Source organism: Neophocaena asiaeorientalis, unplaced genomic scaffold, assembly GCF_003031525.2.
Source record: "Neophocaena asiaeorientalis asiaeorientalis breed wild unplaced genomic scaffold, Neophocaena_asiaeorientalis_V1.1 scaffold72, whole genome shotgun sequence".
Taxonomy (NCBI): Eukaryota; Metazoa; Chordata; class Mammalia; order Artiodactyla; family Phocoenidae; genus Neophocaena; species Neophocaena asiaeorientalis.
Window position 1 is genome coordinate 1,063,857 of NW_020185336.1, and position 19,555 is coordinate 1,083,411.

Here is a 19,555-nt window from a genome sequence, read left to right on the forward strand (position 1 = left end):
TTTAGATACATCATCAGAGAACAGCTAGTCATTTTGAAAGTTGGTATGTGGTTTGAGGATATAAACACACTAGATTTCTACCCAAGGTATTCTGTGTGAACATCTCATATCCCTGAGCATTATGGAAAGTCCTAGGTTCAGGGGCTTCCTGAGCAACCTGGAATCAAGGAGGAGCTCCTCATACTTTTGCTTTGGTTGGCAGTGTCTTGAGCCCTTCGATGTGAGAACACTTTAGTGCACTGGAGAATTCAAGTTCCAGGCAAGGTTTGCAGAAGGTAATGCCTGCTTCTTAGGACGGTAGTTCTCAAGACTGGTGGTGCATTGTGACCCCAGTGCCAGTGCCCTAGCCAGTGAATCAGAATCTCTGAGAGAAGAGCGTAAGCATGATTATTTACACAAGGCCCACAGGTAAACACGGTGCCTAGCTACGGCTCAGAACCCAGCATTAGGAGGACTGTAGCCATCCTGGAGGTTAGATGGCTGCCACATCATCTCATTCTGGACCATCTTCTTCCCTTTGATTCCTTCCTCATCTTTTGTCATTCTCTTTATTTTTTCTGTATATGCTGTTGATACCCAAAATAAAGACAGGAGATTCATTACTACGTGTTTCAGAGTAGTATCAAAGGGTAAAACCAATGTTTGATTAACGTGTCCTGAAATTTTTAATCTTAAATTATTTATTTATTTATTTGTTTATTTAATTTATTTACTTTGGGCTGCATTGGGTCTTTGTTGCTGCGCGCGGGCTTTCTCTAGTTGCAGCAAGGGGGCTACTACTCTTTGTTGCGGTGCAGTGGCTTCTCTTGTTGCAGAACACGGCCTTCAGTAGTTGTGGCTTGCAGGCTCTAGAGCGCAGGCTCAGTAGTTGTGGCACACGGGCTTAGTTGCTGTGCGGCATGTGGGATCTTCCCAGACCAGGGCTCAAACTCGTGTCCCCTGCATTGACAGGTGGATTCTTAACCACTGTGCCACCAGGGAAGCCCTGAAATTTTTAATCTTAAAATTAGAAAATAAAGAAAAGACAAGAAACTGTGTAGAAATCTGATAACTTTATCTCAGTATGAGAAGTCTGAGGTAAAGGAATTCATTTCCTGAAAACTAAAATAATTTCTTAGAATATATTTGCTAGCCTTATAAACTTTGTGTGCAATTTCTTTCCTCTCATAGTAGAAGTACTTAACTTGTTTGTTAACCAACGGAACACTAGGTAGTGTCAGGTTACCTGAATTCTGATTTAATATAATAAATGATCAGAACATGAGTAAGAGGACAGAAATAGACCTCATGCATACAATCACAGGGTAGACTGTCCTCAAAGATCCTATTATTATAACATTTGATGGATTGTAAACTATGTATTGATGTTGTAAACACTCCAAGGAAGTATTTCTGAATATTATTTTTTCAGGTGAGAGAATATCCTTTATATCATTTGATAAAAGCTCAGTCACAAAAGAAAATGGGAGAAATAGCAGAAGCAATTAAAACCCTGCATATAGCAATGAGTTTACCAGGAATGAGGAGAACTGGAACTTCCTCAAAGTCAAAATACAGAAAAACTGAAGTCGATGCAAGCCATCGTTTATCGGTCTTTCTTGAGTTGGTAGAGGTTCACCGCTTAAATGGAGAACAGGTAGGTCAAGTGTACTTCAGTGGCTCAGATCTGAACTTTGTTATTCAAGTATATAGAGTCATAGGAAATGAAAAAGCTAAAATTATTCGCTTGACCAAGTGGTAAAGTTTAGAAAATTTATTTCTCATCACTTAGCACCAGATCATGTTACTTTCTATAGCCCCTGAATTTAGACATAGTATATACTGGGATGACTTTATGTATCAGTGTACTTACATTGGCTACCATGAGATGTAATACTAGATATATACTGTATGTGTAATATGAGTAATAATATAATGTAATATGTACTGTAGTATGTATTAATATAATGTATATAATAATATGTATGATTACTTTGGCTATCATGAAATGTAATAATATAATATAGTTATAATTCTGTGAATTCCTAAAAGGGTTCACACACATACACACAGAAACACACACACACACACAAATGTACTACTGGAATAAAATTAAAGTACCAATCTGAAATTCTAATAGCTGAGAAAATAAAAGAACCGCTGAAATAATACAGCTTTGTTAAACTAACAGGACAATCATAAAATCAAATACTTTAAAAAATGTAGATAGATCATAAAATCAAATACTTAAAGAATAATATAGATAGGTAGATGGATAGATAGGTAGAAAGAAGGCAAACAAAAATGTAATTCTGAGAAAAGAATTAGAACCTTGTAGAAAATGAGGAACTTAACATCATTTATATTTGTTTTTTAAGTTGCAGCTGTTGCTAATCAGTTACTTCATTATTTCATATTTTAGTGGAAATTAAGAAGACTGTGTCCAGATACTTGCCCAATCTCAAAGAATTTCCAGTTCACTAATAAATTAATGTAAAATGCACTTAATAAGAAGAACCAATTCTACTATAGATAGTTGATTCTGAAATGCACTGTTTTTTTCACATTTTAACGTTTCTTAAATCAGAATGTTTTAAAATCTCTAAAGCTGAGATGAATTAAAATCAATGACATTTTAGAGTCATTGAGGTACAGATTTGGAAATCAGGAAATATATTCACCTGGGGTATAACAAAAATGACATCCTAGTGTAGGGAATAACGTAATCTGCTAGGTAATGAATGTAGAGCCATCGGGTACAGAGGGTGACTGTGGACTGGATCCCATCCAAGATGCAGTAATGAACATGGCTAAGAATTTAGGCTTTGGAGTCAGGCTGGTTCTATCATTTGTTAACTGTCTGAATCTCATTTTACTTACTGCAAAGTGGGGGGTAATTATAGTAACTACCTTAGAGGATTTTTGTGAGAATTAAATGGGTTAATATTTACAATGCTGGGTGCAAAGTAAATGTTTTATTAAATTATAGTAGCAACAAGTCTTAGGTAGCAACTGCTGTTGTCCTAGTTATGAGAACACTTTTCAGCTAACAAATATTTATAATGTCATCTTAATTTGGTCTCTGAGTTTGGTTTTAAATTTTTGTACTTTTCAAAAAAAATCTATCATTATTTCACAAATATCATAACTGTGCTAGCATTTATTGTTCATTCTGTATTAGTAGAAAACCTTAGTTTGTAGTGTAATTTGTTGAAATTTTGAATGTTACTTTAATTTCACCTTTACAGCATGAGGCGGCCAAAGTTTTACAAGATGCCATCCATGAATTTTCTGGGACATCTGAAGAATTGCGTGTCACTATTGCTAACGCAGACCTAGCTCTGGCCCAGGGAGATGTGGAACGGGCTTTAAGCATGCTTCGGAATGTTACATCTGAGCAGCCTTATTTCATAGAGACCAAAGAAAAAATGGCAGATATATATCTGAAGCACAGAAAAGAGAAGATGTTATATATCACTTGTTACAGGTAAATAGTTCTTTCAACCCATTATATTTTGACATTTATCTCCTAAAATTAATCCCCAAATTTCTTTCTTTTAACTGCTTTTCAGATACTTTATAGATCCCTTCCTTAATGTATTCTTGCTTCCTTCTACCACCACCAAACACAGTAACTCTAACCAAGTTACTCTCCCTAAAATGTAAATCATGGTAATTATGATTTATTTCAACCTGTGGCTTACTTTAGTTTCTTAGCTCTCCTCTCTCATCAGATGTTATTTTTGGACTTTGAAAGAGCTACAATTACATGTATTCTAATAGCTTAAAAGCATTATGTAATGTAACAATTCAGGGGCTATATAGTCATATTTAACACTCAGTATCATAGTTATAGCAGAAGAAAATTATGGCTTAGTATATACCACACTAAGGTATGGATTACAGAAGTGGCAGGGGTTTAAAAAGTGTCATACACTGATGCCCTTGGGAGTTACTGGGATACACAAAACATGCACACACACACACTCTCTCACATGAGACATGGGTGCACACATGCACACACAGGTTGCTCTTACACTTCTCCCCAAACAAAAAGATAAAGATACAAGCACACATTCCATGTGAGAGAAAATTAATGTTTTATCCTTGAGAATAGTAAAATGTTGATGAATTAAGTCATATTGGTTCATCTATATTTTGTAAATATCAAAGCCCAGACAGCTGCTCAGATTCGTTGTAGGTACTGAGTGATTCAAAGAAACTGAGCAGCACCCCCCGTATAGATGGATGGACTGGAGTTTCCTAGATTATATTTTCTATGATGTTTCTAAAATATCGGCACTATCATCTCTAATGATATGACAATTTTTTTCACTCTTCACACCTTTTATTCTATTATTATTTTTTTTAACATCTTTATTGGAGTATAATTGCTTTACAATGGTGTGTTAGTTTCTGCTTTATTACAAAGTGAATCAGCTATACGTATACATATATCCCCATATCCCATCCCTCTTGCATCTCCCTCCCACCCTCCCTATCCCACCCCTCTAGGTCATCACAAAGCACCGAGCTGATCTCCCTGTGCTATGCGGCTGCTTCCCACTAGCTATCTATTTGACATTTGGTAGTGCGTATATGTATGTATATATAAAATAGGGTTGATGTGTTTGGATGCACTGTAGTATAGTAGCTAAAATCATAGGGTTTTTTTTTTTTCAAGTAGATCTAACACATTAGCTATAGTAAACTCAGCATTATCTATATAATTGTAACAATTTTCTTTTCTCAGAGTTTTTGGACCAATTAAGTGAGATATTGTGCATTAAAGACTTAGCGCCACATTATGTGAGCAACCTTGGTATTTTGACCTTTAGTAGTTTACCTTTTGCAGGTAAAAAATAAGCAGCAAATGTTGAAATAGAATGTTTTATATTTTTTAAGGTAACCCGTTGTATGTGACTTACGCCATGAATATCAGAGCTCAGGATGCACGGAGGATGATAAGTGTTTGTCATATTTTGCAACTTCATTCCCACATCACGTATTTCTGGATAATGAGAGCTTATACGTTTACTATCTGTCTGTATACTTTTACCTGCATTTCAGGAAATAGAAAAATTTAATGAAAAAAATCGTTAACTTAGCATAAACAATCTGAGTGTGGGTATGGCTGGGGTTTTTAAACAGTATTACCCTGTTGGATATAAAGAAGGCACTCTGAAGGCTATTAGTTCATTGAAAAAATAAGCTTATCTTTTATTTAATTGGTTTAGAAGAAGAAATTTATATTCAATACACTAAGTAGAGTTCGTCTGATTTCCAGAGAAATTGCTGAAAGGATGCCTAGCCCTCGTTCTTTTATTCTCCTTGGTGATGCATACATGAATATTCAAGAGGTAAAGTTTCTGATACTACTGAACTTAGATTTAAAAACAAAACAAAAACCAAAAATTCTTCTTTGTGATTAGTATAACATTCTACTGAAAGGAATTTGGGTTTTTTTCTTCCAGTTTTATTGAGATACAGTTGACATGCAGCACTGTGTAAGTTTAAGGTATAGCATAACAATTTAACTTAAATACATCATGCAATGATTATCACAGTAAGTTCAGTGAATATCCATCATCTTATATAGCTTAAAATTAAAGAAATAGAAAAAAAATATTTTTCCCTTGTAATTAGAACTCTCAGGATTTACTTTCAACAGCTTTCACGTATAACGTACAGCAGTGTTAATTTTCATGTTGTACATTACATCCCTAATACTTATCTTGTAACTGGAAGCTTGTACCTTTTAACCACCTTCATCCAAATCCCCTCCCCTCATTTTAATAACGTTTACTTAATAGTCAAAGGTCCAGTCATCACAATAAAAAGGGAGACAACCATTACAATTAAAAAGTTATAGTTATTTTTCAGGGCTTCCCTGGTGGCGCAGCAGTTGAGAGTCCGCCTGCCAATGCCAGGGACACGGATTCGTGCCCCAGTCCGGGAAGATCCCACATGCTGCAGACTGGCTGGGCCCGTGAGCCATGGCCTCTGGGCCTGCGCGTCTGGAGCCTGTGCTCCACAGCGGGAGGCACTGCAACAGTGGGATGCCCGCATAAAAAAAAGTTATAGTTATTTTTCAAATTGAGATCCAGTTATTCAGCACTATCATTTGAAATAGAGATGATACCAGAAGTAAGGTGAGTCACCTTTAAACAAAAGGATGAAAAGAGCTACTGGCTAAGGTGGTGTTTTCTTCAAAGGGAAGCAATCCTCTGACCTCTGGTTCTGGCTTTTATAATGATGCCAGATGAAAAGCTGTCAAGAAGCTGTCTCTTAGTTCTCATATGACTATTTATGAGGATGTGGACCTAAGTAACATGGGTGGGATTATACTAGTGAGTTACACCTGCACTAGTGATTATCAGCTCTCTGAAATTATTAAGGTTTCTGGACTTAGTATGTGCTTTATTAATCTTAGTAAGTATTCCAAATGTAGACCTTAATTATAGAAGTGTTGCCATTTAATGGGAGCCACCTAAGCTGTTATTTTATTGCTTCATTTTTTATCTGCCAACATTAGCCTGAAGAAGCCATAGTAGCATATGAGCAAGCATTAAATCAGAACCCAAAGGATGGAGCATTGGCAAGCAAAATTGGGAAAGCTCTTGTCAAAACTCACAACTACTCAAAGGTAAATACTTTATATTTTGAAATGTATCTGTTTTAACAAATCTGCAAACCCTGCTCTGTGAAAGATCTTCAGCAAGCACTGTTTGTATCTTAATGGTTGGAAACTCCAAATTTGTCTTTACAAACTGGAATTTGTGTTAAAGACTTTCTCAGTGTCTCAGATTCTTCTCTGCTGCATTTTGCAAAGACTTTTTGGACCCTAAAGTTTACTTCAGGTTTCACCTTATAGCAAAATTCTGCCATGAAATAAATTATGATAAACTTACTGTTGTTACATCTCTTTTATCATATGACAAAGCATAATAGATGTCCTTTCCATTGAACCAGTTTTGGTAAGCCATGTGCTTTGAGGGGTTTTTTTGTTTGTTTTGTAGTAAGGATAATAGATTTTCCTTTAGTTATATTCTTGCCCTATTCCTGGTAACTGTTGAACATATATACAACAGCTAGCAAAGTATTTGCATTCGCTAACGTTTGGAATAAAACTGGAAAAAATTTTAACAAAGTACTTTGCTTTAGTTACTTGTTGTAAGAAATGCTAGTTGTCTTGTGTTATACTGGATTCTGTAAGAAAAATGTCACGCTTAATCAATCGTGCAAGTCCATGCATAAGCTGCTTTTAGGTTCCTTCCAATTGCTTTAAGTCATAATGTGTGTAGGATCTATGCTTGAATGCCATTGTCATTGCCTTTTTTTCCCCTAACTGAAATGGATTTTGTTTAGGCAATCACTTATTATGAAGCTGCTCTGAAAAATGGACAACAAAATTATCTTTTCTATGACTTGGCTGAGCTCTTATTAAAACTGAAATGGTATGACAAAGCAGAAAAAGTTCTTCAACATGCACTAGCTCATGAACCTGGTATGAAAATCTTTCTTATTTGAAAAAGTATACCTAATATATCTGATTCTTTTATTTTTATATTAGTATGTATTTGTATTGTTAGTGTATGTGAGGTTGGTTCTTTCATTTGTCAGAATGTCACTCTACTAAAATAAGATATTTTAAAAATCTTAAAACAGATTTGTGAAACAGTTTGTGTTATAGAAAACTACTTTCCAAAGTGACATAAAATTCCCTTTAGTTTTTTCTTTAATTTTTATTTTGTGTTATAGTTGATTTACAATGTTATATTAGTTTCAGCTGTACAGCAAAGTGATTCAGTTATACATATATATACGTATACATTCTTTTCCCATATAGGTTATTATAGATTACTGAGTGGTGTTCCCTGTGCTGTACAATAGGTCCTTGTTGATTATCTATTTTATATGTAGTAGTGTGTATTTGTTGGTCCCAAACTCCTAATTTATCCCTCCCTCCCACCTCTCCCCTTTTGTAACCATAAGTTTGTTTTCAAACTCTGTGAGTCTGTTTCTGTTTTGTAAATAAGTTCATTTGTATCATTTTTTTAGATTCCATATATAAGTAATATCATGATATTTGTCTGTCTCTGATTTACTTCACTTTATATGATAATCTCTAGGTCCATTCATGTTGCTGCAAATGGCATTATTTCATTCTTTTTAATGGCTGAGTAATATTCCATTGTATACATGTACCACATCTTCTTTATCCACTCCTCTGTTGATGAACACTTAGGCTGCTTCCATGTCCTGGCTATTGTAAATAGTGCTGCAGTGAACATTGGGGTAGATGTATCTTTTTTGTTTTGTTTTTGTTTTGTTTTGTTTTTTTGTGGTACACGGGCCTCTCACTGCTGTGGCCTCTCCCATTGCAGAGCACAGGCTCCAGACATGCAGGCCCAGCGGCCATGGCTCACGGGCCCAGCCGCTCCACGGCACGTAGGATCTTCCCGGACTGGGGCACGAACCCGTGTCCCCTGCATTGGCAGGCAGACTCTCAACCACTGCACCACCAGGGAAGCCCCATGTATCTTTTTGAATTACTGTTTCCTCTGGATATATGCTTAGGAGTGGGATTGCTGGATCATATGGTAGCTCTATTTTTAGTTTTTTAAGGGACCTCCATACTGTTCTCCATAGTGACTGTACCAATTCACATTACCACCAACAATGTAGGAGGGTTCCCTTTTCTCCATGCCCTCTCCAGCATTTATTGTTTGTAGATTTTTTAATGATGGCCATTCTGACCAGTGTGAGGTGATACCTCACTGTAGTTTTGATTTGCATTTCTCTGATTATTAGCGATCTTTTCGTGTGTTTTTTGCCATCTGTATGTCTTCTTTGGAGAAATGTCTTTTTAGATCTTCTGCCCGTTTTTTGATTGGGTTGTTTATATTTTTGATATTGAGATTCATGAGCTGTTTGTATATTTTGGTGATGAATCCCTTTTCAGTCACTTCATTTGCAAATATTTTCTCCCATTCTGAAGTGGGTTGTCTTTTCATTTTGTTTATGGTTTCCTTTGCTGTGCAAAAGCTTTGAAGTTTAATTAGGTCCCATTTGCTTATTTTTGTTTTTATTTTCATTACTCTAGGAGGTGGATTGAAAAAATCCAGCAATGGATGTTGCTGCAATTTATGTCATAGAGTGTTCTCCCTATGTTTTCCTCTAAGAGTTTTATAGTATCTGGTCTTAGGTTTAGGTCTTCAATCCATTTTGAGTTTGTTTTTGTGTATGGTGTTAGAGAATGTTCTAATTTCATTCTTTTTTATGTAACTGTCTAGTTTTCCCAGCACCACTTATTGAAGAGACTGTCTTTTCTCTATTGTATATCCTTGCCTCCTTTGTCATAGATTAATTGACCAGAGGTCCGTGGGTTTGTTTCTGGGCTTTCTGTCCTGTTCCATTGATTTATATTTCTTTTTTTGTGCCAGTACCATTGTGTTTTGATTACTGTAGCTTTGTTGGAAGTTTCCTATAAATTGTAACTACAACCGGTGTTTAAACAAGTAAACATTTTTATAATCGTTTTTTAAAGTTGTTTTTTAAAAAAAATTCAGCATTATTAAAGAGTATAATGTACAAGTCTCCAGTTTCTCCTGTGAATTCTACTTGCCCTGTTCTCAGACCTCCCTAGAGGTAACCATTTTTGTGTTTTAGTGTATATTTTATATATATTTATGTAAATATCTAAGTGTAGTATGCATATTGTTCTTTTCAAAATGCATCATTCTTCCTATTCAGCAATTTTTTTCACATACAATATGTTGCAGATATAGTTTGATGTCAGTACATCCATATTATTCTATCTAATAGACTCACAATATTGTATAACTCCGTAAGCTATTTAACTTTTCCCCAGTTAGTCTTCCAGTCTTTTGATGTTATAAACCATGTTAAAATGAATATCCTTGTATCTCATTCTTTGGCATACACTTGCTTATATTTCTTAAGAGCAAGATGCTATGTTAAAGGGTATGTGTACTTAAATTTTAATTGGATACTATCAAATTGCCTTCTTAAAAGTTCATACAAATTTACTTTTTAAAGATCTGTACTTTTAAAATAAAATCTAGTGCTTGTTCATTGGAAAAATTTGAGGATCATAGAAGTGAATGAAAGTTGTGTCACTCTCCCACTCTCCAGAGAAAACCACGTCCTGATCAATCTCCCTGCCCCTATCTCTCACACACTATTACATAACACTTTTTTCTACCAAAAAGGAGTCATATTATACCTATAGGTCTGCAGTATGCATTTTTCATTTAATAGCCTCTCTTCATTTTGGCAGATATAGCACTTTAAAATTTTTTAACATAGGTAGTGTATTTTACTGTTTGTTAGTATCTTAATTTATTTGATGACTCCCCTATTGATAGACATTTAGATAGAAGAAAACATTACTGAGATAGAATCCTTGTTTATATAGCACTATGTACTTCCTAGAATTGAATCTTGCTCCATTGTTTTTTCTTAAAGGTAAAAATGTCCCAACATTATGTAGTATTAATTATAGAGAAAACAAACTTCTAATTTACATTTCTTTGATGATTGATAAGGTTAAGTATTATATCTATAGATCGTATTTTCACTATTTCACTCATATCCTTTGTCTTAATCCTTTACCTATTATTCATTAATCTTTTACCTATTATTCATGTTACAGATATTTTCTCCCAGGCTGTCCTTTCTTTATCAAATTACTTTATCATTTCATTGGTCAAATAGAATATTTAACTATCATATATAATACCTACCAGTCTTTTCTCTTTTTGACTTTTGAATTTCTTGTCATGCTCAGAAAAAGCTTCCCTAATCCTAACATTGAAAAAAGTTTTCTTATATTTTTCTGGGGCTTTTGTAATTTTAATTTGTGTAATGGAGAATTTTAATTTTTATAATGAAGAACTTTAATTCACATACAATTTTTACTATATAGTTTCCCAAAGGGATAGCCAATTATATCTCAGTGTCATTTATTGAAATGCCACCTTTATCATATTATAAGCTTTTTTATACATTTCACTCTGATTCTGGGAATTTTTGTTTTGAGTTCCTTCTCCCCTCCCATTTTTATTTTTGCCAATACCATGTTTTCTGTGATTTTAAAATATGTTTGGATACATAGATAAGGCAAGCCAACTCTAAATTTTCTAATATGTCTAAAATGGTCTTTTAATTTAGCTTTGAAGTTGATGCTTAAATTCTAATCTGAATGCATTTACTTATTCCATAAAAATACTTGCATGAGTCTTGTCAGACCTTGCTTGAAACACTACAGATGGCCTAAATGTGGATATGCATTTTTTAAAAGGTTGTAGAGGAGGAGAGATTCAAGTAGTATGTTTTACTTATATGGGCATAAGTATATTACATTTATGCAGTATAAATACTTTCATTTAATAATTTGCTGAGCACATCCAATGGTGTACTTAGATGCCTTCATGTGCATTTCATTATATGTTATTAATGCTCACATTAGTTTTTGAGACAAATAAAATTATCTACATTTTTAAATTAGCATCTAATACTCAATTTTCTTGAGTTATCCAGGTTCACCTAGCTGATATAGTAGCACCAGGGTTCTAAGAAACATCTTAAACTTAGCATGTTTGAAAGTGAATTCCTTATCTGCCTCCCCCATCTGTTCTATGTGCAGCCTTCTCTATCTCAATAACTTCAGCATTCTTTGTAGTTTTGAAGAACCAAAATCCTTGCCTTCACCCTTGCCCATAGGAAATCCTCTTGGTTCTGCCTTCTAGATACTTTCAGAATTCTCCTGTGTCTCATTATTTCCACTACTGTCACCCTGTCCTAGCTACATCGTCTCTTAGGTGGATGAAAGCAGTAGCCTACACCTGGTCTCTCTGTTACCCAATCCTCAACCCCACAGCTGGACACAGCCTTTCCCAACCCAGCAGCACTACTGGACCTTTTAAACAACCAAAGTTTGATCACACCTGCTCAAGCTCCCCCATGTCTCCCATTTCTCTGAGTTAACCAAAGTCTTACAGTGGCTTACATGGCCTTCACACATGCATGCTGTTGCTCCTCTGACCTCTCCTTCCAGCCTGCTCTCACCATTGTCACGGCTCCCTTGTTCCTTGTACCACCTTAGAGCTTTTCTTACCTGTAAAATAGCAATAACAAAACCTGCTTCTCAGGTTGAGATTTTAAATAAATAATGATGTATTCAAACAGAATATGGCTCAGGCCATGCTGTCGATAAATGGTAGAAGAAACATCTTTTTGTTAATTATCTAGGGTTCTTTTATTACTCTTAGATTACAAAATAATAATACCAAATACTTAAATAGCACTTGACATGTACAAGACTTTAATTGCTTTGCATATATTAGCTTATTTAATAATTTACTAACTTTTTAAATTTTACAGTAATCTTATGAGATAGGTAGTTATTTCTCCTATTTTACAGATGAAAGGGAGGCACAGAATAGATAACTACCTTGTTTGACTAGGCCCTTGTTAACTAGAAAGTGATAAAGCCTAGATTTGAAACCAGACAGGTTGGCATCAAAGTCAGTGTTTATTATGTATATATGTATGTATATATATGTATACTTTATTAAGTTCTGTTATTTAAAAATAAATAGCAGTTATCTTCTTAATTGCATATACTAACTACCCCATCTTGTTTTTAAATGACTTCAATAAACAGAGGTGCTTATACACTTAAGAATGGAAATTGAGGACTTTCCTAGTGGTGCAGTGGTTATGAATCCACCTGCCAATGCCGGGAACACAGGTTCGATCTCTGATCTGGGAAGATCCCACATGCTGAGGAGCAACTAAGCTCATGCGCCACAACTACTGAGCCCGTGTACCCTAGAGCCCATGCACCGCAACTACTGAGCCCCACACGCCGCAACTACTGAGGCCTGTGCACTCTAGAGCCCACACGCCTAGAGCCCGTGCTCCTCAACAAGAGAAGCCACTGCAATGAGGAACCCATGCACCGCAACAAAGAGCAGCCCCTGCTCACCACAACTAGAGAAAGCCCATGCGCAGCAACAAAGACAGATAAACAAACTAATTAATTAATTAAATCTTTAAAAAAAAAAAAAGAATGGAAATTGAAACTCTTCTCTGTGTTGTTGTATTGTTACCTCTTGTATGTCTAAGAAAAGCCTCCAGTTCTTTAACTTTTCTTCCAGCCAGTTTTTATCCTAAATCTTTTTTTTTTCCAATTCGGCCATTCTTCAGTTAATTTACTGAACCTTTTTAAACTTTATTCACTATTTTTCAAAGTCAAGTATAAAAACTTATAGAAAATGTAAAGATTTATTTAAAATGAATTATTATTTTTTCCCATTATATTTTATTCTTTCATAGTAAATGAACTGTCAGCTCTCACAGAGGATGGACGTTCTCAAGTTCTTCTAGCAAAAGTTTATAGTAAAGTGGACAGACCTGGTGATGCAGTTGCTTCATTACAACAGGTAAACAAATGCCTTTGTTTGTAAGGGGTTAAGGGTGGGTGATGGTCTCAGAAGGAAATGTGCCACACGTAAAAGGAAGACAATCTTTTGGCCCAACTGTCATAGAAAATAAGTCAAATAGAAATAATGATTGAATGCCAGTGGATTGTACTGTTTAAATGTATTGTTGCTAATTATTAACAATTAGGGAAGGTTGATATTTTTAATACTGTTTTATAGCTGAGGGAGCTCGGTTTAATAACTTGTGTGAAGAGTCACATGACTAGTGTCATAGGCAGGAGTTGAACTCATTTTTTTCTTCCACTTATTTATATCTTCTTTAATTTCCTTTAATGTTTTGTGGTTTTCAATGTAGAGGTTTTGTACTCATTTCCTTAGATGTATTCCTAAGTGGCTGATGTGTTTTGATGATTTTTCAATTTCTAGTTAGCTAACAGTTTTGTCTCATACACTCTGCATCTATCAAAATGGTCATGTGACTTTTCTCCAATTTTTTTTCCTGTTTATTAAATTGATTGATTTTTGAATGTTAAACCATCCTTACAGTACTGAAATAAATGTCACTGTTGTGATTTTTCAAAAGACATTGCTGGAATTTAAAGATAGTTCCTAATATTTTGTTCAAGGTTTGTGCATATATTATGTTCATTAGAAAGGTTGGTCTCTAAGACATGCTATTTCTTTAATGTTTGGAACAATTCAGTATTAGCACCTTTGAGACCTTGAGGTTTCTTTGACAAGATTTTTATTAATAGATTCAATATCTCTAGATTTCAACACACAAAATGTGTGTGTTTCAGGCGATGTCCAATAATATTTTTTTGTTCAAATTGTGAATGAATGGAGCTCACACTGTTAGATTTCTGTGAACCCCATGTAAGCTTATGATTTCATTAAGATATGTAATCTTCAGCAATGTAATATCTTACCCTTAATTGTTGGTATGTTTTATCCCTGTTTTCTGAATTATGTGATAAAGGAATGGCACTTAACCTGAGGTTAGCTACCATTAGCTAAAAGGAAAGTGTAATTTTCATAAATTTAGACTTTCAAAACATTTTAGAAGTGAATTTGGCATATTTCATTCCATTATGAATAGCATTAGTCTCAGTGACTGGTTGCATGAGCTTCTGTGTTCTATGAGCAGACACATTGAATAACACTAAAAGACAAACTGTGGTTAGACAATGCCAACAAACCAAAATCAAATTCATTTTAAGTTTATATGTTATAGCACAGGGATTTTTCACCTTTCATAAAATTTGAAGAGCTATAACGGTCTTTTCAGCTATAATATTCTTTGCATTCTGATCTCTGAAAAAGTAAATCTTTTTGAGGTACAATACAAACAATTTGAATTTGAATATAGAATTACAATACAATTCAAATAGTGTAATCAAAGTGTTTGATATTTTAAATTCATTTATTCAGCAACCATTTATTGAGCTTAATTCTCCACATTATGGAACTTGGGAGTTGCATCATAATATTTTTGCATAGTTGCTAAACATGAAATATGTTTCAGACTTCCAAAATAACTCCACATTTCTTCATCCCTCTCTGTCATCTTTTAGCCTTATCTATTATTATCTTTTAGCCCAGACTCCTCCTAACTGATCCCCATCCTCTTATTGAACAATAGAAGTGAAAACCATGGGATCCATCTTCACATGGATCACCATGATAGGAGCTTGAAATTTTTGTTGAATGGCTGAAAGGAAATCATAGATTATTTTAATTAATTGCAGGAACAGTTAAAGGAAAAATCACTTTAGTGTAGGCATTATCTTTTCTGTGAAAATAAAATCTAAACTAGAAATAAAAAACCTATGTGCCATAAAACACTAACAATTTTAGGACATTATAACTTGATATAGTTTTAGTTAATATGTACAGATTATACTTGTGTTTGCTTCCTTCACTTAACATTCATTTGTATGGATTTTTCCAGTATAGCTCCATCTTCATCATATAAAAAGTAATGTGATATTCTGATTTTATTGGCATATTTTGCTTTGATGTGGTCTTCGGTAAGATACAATAAGGCTATTGAAATAAAAAGGGAAAATTAAGAATTCTTTGAAATAAGATGTTTATATATATACTTTCTTCTACCCAAGGGTTTGATGGAATTTAGAAGAATATTATAATAAAGGAAGGGGGAAGGAAAAGTAATGGTGTTGACAGATCAGGGTTAATATGCTTATTGTAAAAGACCATGAAATTTATTTCTGATAAAAGCAAGGAAAAGTATAGGGAATGGTATCAATTCTTCAAGAAAATTTTATTCTATGTGAACATGTTTTTTAATGATTATACTTAGAGAAATTGAGCATTGTTTTAGGATATCTTTAATAAAAAATGAAAAAAACTTTTGCTCAAGATCCACCCCCTCCCAACCCCCCAATTATTTATAAGAAAATTGCAAGGTATCACAAAGCCTAACTTATAAAGGTTTTTCTCTAGGAAGTTAAGCTCATGAGGTCCACCTATTTGACATTTAGAGATTTAGTTGATGCAGAGATAAAACTCACACTGTCTAGAGAAAGAAGTGCATATCTTTTAACCTAGTGCAACCATATAATTTATCATTCAAGCCAGAATACTTTTGAAAAAGAAAGAAGAATTAATAATTAAGCTGGCACAACAGGTATAAAAGGGTACTGCCCCATTTAGACCAGTTGTTTCAGAGTTCTTTGTGAGTGTGTGTGTATGTGCACATATGCAAAACCGTGCACACTGGTACATGCATAATATAAAACATCAAATACACAAACGCGCACATACCTCTATACTTATAAACACACATTAATATAACCAAAATTAAAATTTCATGAAACAGTGTTAACCTTTACCACATGCTATATATATAGTATTTTTTAATCCTTTCTCTTTCATTTCCAAAAGAATGCTTATCATGATACCCTAAAATATTATGACCTGTGGTTCCCCAAAATAATCAGCTTTAGACCATCTTCATCAAATACCAGTTGTCAACCAACGTTTTGACAGGAGTCCCCAGAAGGGCTTGTTGTGTGTAGCATAATGTATGGCAGATGGTGGGCATTTATTGTTCATTAAATGAATGCATGAATGCATGAGTGAATGATTAGCTCAAAGTTAAAGTTTATTGTAAAGGCCTAACGCCTAGGAGTTCTCTGTCACTTGTTAAAGGAAGGTCTCGATGTTTCAGAAACCAGACTTGTGGGTGGGAAGGCTGATACTCCTCCAATTTAGCAAATTACTCTACCTCCTTAGGAGTGTCTGTGCATAGTGTGGGACCAGGTATATACACCATCAATTGGTTAGGCATTTCCTTATCATCAGACATTTGGGTTGCTTCCAGATTTGTGTTTGTTTTGTTGTTGTTGTTTTGTTTTTACAACAGGCCATTTTTTTAAATAACAAATAACATGTTTCCTTTTTTCCTTCTAAGTGATGTCCTTAATACCTTCCCAAGAATGAAACAGCTAAGTTCAATAGTGTGTTAATTTTAGGGAGTTAGTATGTTTTACGAGGGTGCTCCCCAGAAAGACGGGACTGATTTATATGCCATTGACAATATGTGGATGTACTTACTCCCTGAAACATGCCAGTATTTGATTCAATAACTTTTAGATACTATTTTATTAATTTAATAAACATTTACAGTTTTCATTTTTTTAATTACAACATGTAGACATCTTTTCTAAATATTTGTTTCATGGTTGCATTTCCTCTTAGTGAGTTTCCTGTGCATATTCTTATAACAGTGGGAAAAGATTCAGTACTTTTATAGCACTTTAGTTGCAAAGATAAGTGCATACTGGCTTATTTGCAAACAAGTACCTTTTAAAAACCTCAGTTAAGACATTTTCTTTGGATCAGGCTTTGTTAGATTGAGGGCCATTAATGCTTAAATCTGTAAAATTATGCTACATGTGAGTTACTGAGAATTGTTTAATTTCTTTTTAAAATTCCTTTTTATCCTTATATTTTTCTAGGCTCGAGAATTACAAGCTCGGGTACTAAAACGTGTTCAGATGGAACAGCCAGATGCAGTTCCTGCACAGAAACATTTAGCAGCTGAAATTTGTGCAGAGATTGCAAAACATTCTGTTGCTCAGCGAGACTATGAAAAAGCAATTAAATTTTATAGAGAGGCTCTTGTTCATTGTGAAACAGATAATAAGGTCAGTACTTTTATCAAATTTTAAGCACCTTATATTCCAGATGTCATCTAATTTCCCCAAATGTAAACTTCTTAACAGCTTATTTATAAAGATTTGAAAAGAAATGTAATAAAAATGCAAGTTAAAATATTAATATTGGTTTCAGAAATACTTCAAAGTACATGATGCCCTAATAATGTTAGTCTAAAATTATTATGAAGTGATATAAAGTAAATCTGTAAGCTCTTTTTACATTCATCTGTGTTTTAATAATTACTTTAAAACAATTCTCAAATTCAAATAAATATCTGAATCTAGAGGCTTCGATTCAGTTTACTAAACAGCTATTTTATTTTCATTGCTGTTTGGTGCTGGATATACAGAAGCAACTAGATTGAATCTCTTAACTTCAAATGGCACAGCGTGAGAATAAATGTAAAGATAATATTAGTGTAGAAAACTTATACACATGGCCAGTTTAATTTTTTTGAAAATTTTATTTTATTTTAATTATATTGGAGTGTATAGTTGATTTACAATGTTGTATTAGTTTCAGGTATACAGCAAAGTGATTCAGTTATACATATACATATATTCATTCTTTATCAGATTCTTTTCTCATATAGGTTATCACAGAATGTTGAGTAGAGTTCCCTGTGCTATGCTATGTAGGTCCTGGTTGGTACTTGTTGGTTACCTGTCTTGTGTATAGTAGTGTGTGTATGTTAATCCCAAACTCCTGATTTATCCCTCCCCCACCACGTTTCCCCTTTGGTAACCATAAGTTTGTTTTCAATATCTGTGAGTCTATTTCTGTTTTGTAAATAAGTTCATTTGTTTCATTTTTTAAAAAATTAGAGTCCACATGTGAGTGATATCATATGATATTTGTTTTTCTCTTTCTGACTTACTTCACTTAGTATGATAATCTCTAGGTCCATCCATGCTGCTGCAAATGGGATTATTTCATTATTTTAATAGCTGAGTAGTACTCCATTGTGTATATGTACCACATCTTCTTTATCCATTCCTCTGTCGATGGACATTTAGGTTGCTTCCATGTCTTGGCTATTGTAAACAGTGCTGCAGTGAACAGTGAGATGCATGTATCATTTCGAATTATGGTTTTCTCTGGATATACACCCAGGAATGTGATTGCTGGATCATACAATAGTTCTATTTTTAGTTTTTTTCTAAGGAAACTCCACACTGTTCTCCATAGTGGTTGTACCAATTTACATTCCCACAAACAGTGTAGGAGGGTTCCCTTTTCTCCACATCCTTTGCAGCATCTGTTTCTGTTTGTAGACTTTTTGATGATGGCCATTCTGACCAGTTTGAGGTGATAACTCATTGTGGTTTTGATTTGCGTTTCTCTAACGATTAGTGATGTTGAGCATCTTCTCATGTGCTTTTTTGGCCGTCTGTATGTCTTTGGAGAAATGTCTAGATCTTTTGCCCATTTTTTGGTTCGGTTGTTTGCTTTTTTAACGTTGAGCTTCATGAGCTGTTTGTAAATTTTGGAGGTTAATCCCTTGTCATTTGCATTGTTTGCAAATATTTTCTCCCATTCTGTGGGTTGTCTTTTTGTTTATGGTTTCCTTTGCTGTGCAGACACTTTTAAGTTTAATTCGGTCCCATCTGTTTTTGGTTTTTTTTTTCCATTACTCTAGGAGGTGGATCCAAAAAGATATTGCTGCAATCTATGTCAGAGAATGTTCTGCCTATGTTTTTCTCTAAGAGTTTTATAGTGTCTGGACTTACATGTAGGTCTTTGATCCATTTTGAGTTTATTTTTGTGTATGGTGTTAGAGAATGTTGTAATTTCATTCATTTACATGTAGCTGTCCAGTTTTCCCAGCACAATTTATTGAAGAGACTGTCTTTTCTCCATTGCATAGTCTTGACTCCTTTGTTGTAGATTAATTGACCATAGGGGCGTGGGTTTATTTC

General features: G+C 34.3%; 1 protein-coding gene across 3 annotated transcripts in view; it reads left to right on the top strand.

Annotated features, from left to right (window-relative positions):
* Positions 1-19,555, top strand: part of TTC21B (tetratricopeptide repeat domain 21B) — an 81,203-nt gene that overhangs the window by 25,185 nt on the left and 36,463 nt on the right. For all 3 annotated transcript variants that reach the window (XR_003001961.1, XM_024735977.1, XM_024735978.1), the window contains exons 13-19: positions 1,412-1,636; positions 3,228-3,466; positions 5,267-5,339; positions 6,515-6,625; positions 7,348-7,486; positions 13,345-13,451; positions 17,435-17,623. Coding sequence is in view for 2 of the 3 variants with exons in the window: in XM_024735977.1 (XP_024591745.1) it covers positions 1,412-1,636; positions 3,228-3,466; positions 5,267-5,339; positions 6,515-6,625; positions 7,348-7,486; positions 13,345-13,451; positions 17,435-17,623 (1,083 nt within the window). In the remaining variant the exon portion in view is untranslated. The remainder of the gene's footprint in view (positions 1-1,411; positions 1,637-3,227; positions 3,467-5,266; positions 5,340-6,514; positions 6,626-7,347; positions 7,487-13,344; positions 13,452-17,434; positions 17,624-19,555) is intronic.